Source organism: Chenopodium album, chromosome 9 (genome assembly GCF_948465745.1).
Source record: "Chenopodium album chromosome 9, dcCheAlbu1.1, whole genome shotgun sequence".
NCBI lineage: Eukaryota > Viridiplantae > Streptophyta > Magnoliopsida > Caryophyllales > Amaranthaceae > Chenopodium > Chenopodium album.
This window is the reverse complement of record NC_137842.1, coordinates 15,994,591-16,000,000: the sequence shown is the minus strand read 5'-3', so window position 1 is coordinate 16,000,000 and position 5,410 is coordinate 15,994,591. Positions and strand designations below refer to the sequence as shown.

The 5,410-nt window shown below is 39.2% G+C and overlaps 1 protein-coding gene across 1 annotated transcript in view; it reads left to right on the top strand.

Moving 5' to 3' along the window:
• LOC145558433 (protein argonaute 4B-like) overlaps positions 1 to 5,208 on the top strand; it is a 7,142-nt gene extending 1,934 nt beyond the window's left edge. Inside the window, exons 3-24 of the mRNA XM_081619679.1 lie at positions 1 to 98; positions 178 to 383; positions 513 to 737; positions 821 to 957; positions 1,037 to 1,134; positions 1,223 to 1,320; positions 1,414 to 1,579; positions 1,681 to 1,797; positions 1,894 to 2,001; positions 2,106 to 2,168; positions 2,241 to 2,354; positions 2,457 to 2,622; positions 2,733 to 2,845; positions 2,959 to 3,096; positions 3,195 to 3,325; positions 3,407 to 3,472; positions 3,597 to 3,660; positions 3,748 to 3,859; positions 3,937 to 4,010; positions 4,293 to 4,387; positions 4,483 to 4,514; positions 4,613 to 5,208. The exon at positions 1 to 98 is cut by the window's left edge and continues 162 nt beyond it. Coding sequence (XP_081475805.1) covers positions 1 to 98; positions 178 to 383; positions 513 to 737; positions 821 to 957; positions 1,037 to 1,134; positions 1,223 to 1,320; positions 1,414 to 1,579; positions 1,681 to 1,797; positions 1,894 to 2,001; positions 2,106 to 2,168; positions 2,241 to 2,354; positions 2,457 to 2,622; positions 2,733 to 2,845; positions 2,959 to 3,096; positions 3,195 to 3,325; positions 3,407 to 3,472; positions 3,597 to 3,660; positions 3,748 to 3,859; positions 3,937 to 4,010; positions 4,293 to 4,387; positions 4,483 to 4,514; positions 4,613 to 4,788 — 2,597 coding nt within the window. The 3' untranslated portion in view covers positions 4,789 to 5,208. The remainder of the gene's footprint in view (positions 99 to 177; positions 384 to 512; positions 738 to 820; positions 958 to 1,036; positions 1,135 to 1,222; positions 1,321 to 1,413; positions 1,580 to 1,680; positions 1,798 to 1,893; positions 2,002 to 2,105; positions 2,169 to 2,240; positions 2,355 to 2,456; positions 2,623 to 2,732; positions 2,846 to 2,958; positions 3,097 to 3,194; positions 3,326 to 3,406; positions 3,473 to 3,596; positions 3,661 to 3,747; positions 3,860 to 3,936; positions 4,011 to 4,292; positions 4,388 to 4,482; positions 4,515 to 4,612) is intronic.
• The last annotated feature ends 202 nt before the right edge of the window (positions 5,209 to 5,410 follow it).

Here is a 5,410-nt window from a genome sequence, read left to right as displayed (position 1 = left end):
GACGTGGCAGTGGGACCAAAGGTCAAAAGATTCAGCTGCTCAGTAATCACTTTAAAGTGAACATAACTAATGTGGATGGCCATTTCTTTCACTACAGTGTATGTTTGTCTCCTCTTTACTATTACAAGAGTAATATTTGAATCTATTAAATGCTAACACTTCTAAATAACTATACAGGTCAATCTCATGTATGAGGATGGGCGCCCTGTAGAGGGGAAAGGCGTAGGAAGAAAAGTGCTCGACAGAGTGCAAGAAACATATGATACTGAGTTGGCTGGCAAACATTTCGCCTATGATGGTGAAAAGAGTCTGTTCACTGTTGGGGCACTCCCTGGAAAAAAGTTGGAGTTCACTGTTGTTCTAGAAGATGTCACATCTGCTAGGTAAAGGGTGATTAATTGTTGTATCTTGTTTCTGTTATAGGGCTTCTAGTTTATGGTGACAGCTATTTTCAAGGTAATCTCAATATTTATACCTGTGATCTTTTTATTTATTTATTATTTTTTTTATAGGAATAATGGAAATGCAAGTCCTGAAGGTCGTGGAAGTCCCAATGAGAGTGACAGGAAAAGAGTACGACGCCCATTCCAGTCAAAAACATTCAAAGTTGAACTAAGTTTCGCTGCTAAGATCCCTATGCAGGCTATATCAAATGTCATACGTGGTCAAGAAAATGAAAACAGCATGGAAGCCCTTAGGGTTCTTGATATTATTTTGAGGCAGCATGCTGCTAAACAGTAAGGATCTATCCAATTGATTCATGTGCTCCATCTATTGTTTTCTTAAGGGCATTAATAAATATTGTGTTCTGTTTTTGCAGGGGCTGTTTGCTCGTTAGGCAGTCGTTCTTTCATAATGATCCTAAGAACTTTGCAGATGTCGGAGGTGGTGTTTTGGGCTGCCGAGGGTTTCATTCTAGCTTCCGTGGTACCCAGTCTGGCTTGTCCCTAAACATCGGTAAGTAATTTGATTTAATCCTTAGCGGTGTCTATATGATTTATATTATTTTATGACTAATTCAGCATTTGTTGTTCAGATGTGTCAACTACTATGATTGTTCAGCCAGGGCCAGTGGTTGATTTTTTGATTGCTAATCAGAATGTTAGAGATCCCTATTCCATTGACTGGAATAAGGTATCAACCTTTTCTATGCTGCAAACAGTTTGTTAAAATGTTAGCTTTAATGTTTTACTTAATGACATTTGAATATGCAATGCTACAGGCAAAAAGAATGCTTAAGAATTTGAGGATCAAAACAACCACGTCCAACCAAGAATTCAAAATTACTGGTTTGAGTGAAAAGCCATGCAGAGAGCAGACGTATGTCTTCTTTTCTAGAAGTTAGTTGTTTATTTTTCATTGTATTTTATCTGGCAACATAATGGAGTCTTTTGCTTTGTGCGTGCAATGTAGCTTCTCCTTGAAGCAACGAGGTAATGAAAATGGTGAAGGTGAGGCGCTAGAAGTTACAGTGTATGACTACTTCGTTAACAATCGCAAAATTGAGTTGCGTTACTCTGCTGACTTGCCATGCATCAATGTTGGGAAGCCTAAGCGACCAACTTTCTTCCCATTGGAGGTGAACCTTAGTTTGAAGTTACTTGTTTGTTTCTGCATTGCGACATGTTAAATGCTCTCTTTAAGTCTAATATTTTTCCTTTGTGTGTTTATGTTTTGCAGCTCTGTTCTTTGGTGTCACTTCAGCGGTACACAAAATCTTTATCTGGTCTTCAGCGGGCGTCATTGGTTGAAAAGTCTAGGCAAAAGCCCCAGGAGAGAATGAGTGTGCTTTCTCATGTAGGTTCCCATTATTCATAAGTGATGCATGTCACTTGGGTGTTTTGATTGGCTCTGATCATTATTGTATATGTTAATAATTTTATATTGATGTAGGCTCTGAAGGTCAGTAATTACGATGCTGAACCTATGCTTCGTGAGTGTGGAGTCACAATCAGTAGTGCGTTTACTCAAATCAATGGGCGTGTTCTTCCAGCTCCAAAGGTGACTTCTAATTGCATATTTTACCATCTGTGCTCTATGAATTCATGAATTAACGTCTGACCATAGATGGATTTCTCACAATTTTTATTATGGCATGGTTTCAGCTTAAATGTGGAAAAGGGGAGGATTTTTTCCCCCGTAATGGGCGCTGGAATTTCAACAACAAGGTGTGATTTGTTTTCCTGACAACTTAAGTTTGTTTTGTAGTTCTGCTTTTTACTTATCTTGTTTTTCTACAGCAACTTGTACAACCATCAAAGATAGAGCGCTGGGCAGTGGTCAACTTCTCTGCCCGATGTGATACTAGGGGCCTTGTCAGGGATTTAGAGAAGTGTGCGAACATGAAAGGCATTGTAAGTAGTATCAACCAAATTTCATTTAAGTTGATAGAAGGAATGGTCTTTTGTGCTCATTGTTGTTTGATCTATTTGTAATTGCTGGTGCATGATTTCTAGGGCTTTGAGGCTCCGTTTGATGTCTTTGAGGAGAATCCATCTAACAGACGTGCACCTCCACTCGTAAGGGTTGAGAAAATGTTTGAAGACGTACAATCCAAGCTCCCTGGGGCACCGAAATTCCTTTTATGCCTTCTTCCCGAGAGGAAGAATTGCGAAGTTTATGGTAACATTTTGTTATAGTTGAATTGATGTGCTATAATTGTTTTTTTTTCCTTCTTAAATTTATCTTTATATAATACTGATTATCTTTATATAATTATAATGAACTTTTAGGTCCCTGGAAGAAAAAGTGTTTGGCTGATTTTGGTATAGTTACACAGTGTATGGCTCCTACCAGGGTTAATGATCAGTATCTTACAAATTTGCTTTTAAAGATAAATGCAAAGGTGAGGTTTTATGTGCAACATTCTTGGCGGAAAGTGTGAAGTACATGACAGTTCTATAATCTGTCTTGGTTTAAATGTGGGTGACTTATCATATTTGTCTATTTTTTATGCAGCTTGGTGGGTTGAATTCCATGCTGGCTGTTGAGCATACTCCTTCTATACCTCTGATTTCCAAAGTGCCCACAATAATTCTTGGGATGGATGTATCTCATGGATCACCAGGGCATTCTGATGTTCCATCCATTGCCGCTGTAACTTTCTACCCTCGCTCCTCCCTCGTCCTTTCCAAAAAATTGACAAGGAAAATTTGCTCTCGATATTAGCTTATGTTTATTCTTGTGCTCTTTAGGTTGTTAGCTCCAGGGAATGGCCCCTGATTTCGCGATACAGGGCATCAGTGAGGACACAGTCTCCTAAAGTGGAAATGATAGACAATTTGTTCAAACCTGTGTCTGACACTGAGGATGAAGGTATCATGAGGTATGTTTGAGGAAGGTGTTACCTGTGTAAGTGCTGTCTTAAGCTTAAGCAGTTCTAAGATGGGTCAATATATTTTGTCAGGGAGGCTCTGCTTGATTTCTACGTCAGTTCTGGGAAAAGAAAGCCTGAACATATCATAATATTCAGGTACGAGCTTCTGCCTGACTAGTTGTTAAAAATCTCTGTTTTTTTTTTGTTTTTTTTTCTCTTGTTTGTTTAGTTCTATGCCAATGTTCGTTCCTAAGGTTTCTTCTTTTGCTCTATCTCTCAGGGATGGAGTTAGTGAGTCCCAGTTCAATCAAGTCTTGAACATTGAGCTGGACAAAATCATTGAGGTTTGTCAATGACCAAAAAGCTATCTTACTGTGTTCATCCTTTGATAATTTTCTAATTTTTATTAACATACTCCAAACTCTTTGTAGGCTTGCAAATTCCTGGATGAGAAGTGGAACCCGAAGTTTGTGGTGATTGTGGCTCAGAAGAATCACCATACCAAGTTTTTCCAGCCTAATGCTCCTGAGAACGTCCCTCCAGGTAATATATGCTTGTAGAAAAGTATTGTATGTTGAGTGATCGGAGTTGTAATGTTAGTCTTCTTTTGTCTTGTGCAGGTACTATAATAGACAACAGTGTCTGCCATCCAAGGACCTATGACTTCTACCTCTGTGCCCATGCTGGAATGATTGTAAGCATCCTGCAGCCATGGCTTTTTATAGCTCTCATATTGGGATGTCCTTGTTGTCTTGTTTTCTAGTAATTCTATCAAAGTATTTCCTTGTTGCACGTCTTTTTCCTTTTGATTTTTTTTTGGGTGGATTGCTGGAATACAGACCCCTTCTATCCTACCACTAATGGCTTGTGTTTCATTATTCTGCTTCTGTCAAGTTATACTCTGCTCTTAGCAGAGTCGTTATCATTAGGTGCTTTTGTATTATGTTCTGACATCTAGAGTCTGATTGTTTTCTAGGGTACAACCAGGCCTACTCACTACCACGTCCTTTTGGATGAGGTGGGTTTCTCTCCTGATGATTTGCAGGACCTTGTTCACTCGCTTTCCTATGTGTAAGTTCATTTTAACCTTAAAACTTGTTTCAGTTCTGTCTTCTTATAGGACCTTGTTCACTCTCAACTAATGACTGATTTGGGGTGTTGTATAGGTATCAAAGGAGTACCACTGCTATATCTGTTGGTAAGTAACAATTGCTTTTCGTGTTTGTGTTGTGCGGCTTGTGTATACAGTATACTTGGTATCTAATGACAGACTTTGGCCCTTTTATTTGTCTGCAGTTGCCCCAGTTTGCTATGCCCATTTGGCTGCCACTCAGATGTCACAGTGGATGAAGTTTGAGGACACCTCAGAGACTTCTTCAAGCCATGGTGGTGTGACTTCGGCTGGATCTGTTCCTGTTCCTCAGCTCCCCAGGCTTCAAGAAGGTGTCGCAAGCTCTATGTTCTTTTGCTGAGAAGATGCCAGTTCGTGTTTTATCCATGTAAATATTTAGGATGACTTCTGGAGAAGTGATTTTCAACTAGCAGTAACGGGGTTTTAGCTTTTGCACACTTTGGTTTGTTGAAGTGATTTGACGCTTTGGTAACACTTTGGTATGTTTTAATTGCCCGTTTTGTATAAATGGTAGCTCAAAACAGTAGTGGTATGCACGCGTAGGTTTCCTTGTTTACGACAGGGATTGTCCTAGCCGAATGCTTAGGATGCATTTTTGCCATCCTTGCCTTATTTTCTGGACACCTTGTATAGGGCTGTTTTCATTTGGGTGATAGAATGCCTGAACTGCTGCTTCGGTTTTGCTGTAGTACTTGACATTTTCAGTTAAATTAAGGCACTACTTTGCCCTTAGCTGGTTTAAATATGCCGGCTATATTAACCTCCTTTGTTGATCATGTCTTCATGCATTTGTTTTCGGATTGCTTTTCTTGCTAATATGTGCAGCAAGAACTTGTCGAAAAAGGAGGTTGGCAACTTTGGCAATGTGCCAATATTCTTTCATATGATGGCTCTGTAAACTTTGATTATCTTATTTCCATACCAAATATATTTAGTCTGTATCTTACGAAAGTTCTGTAATT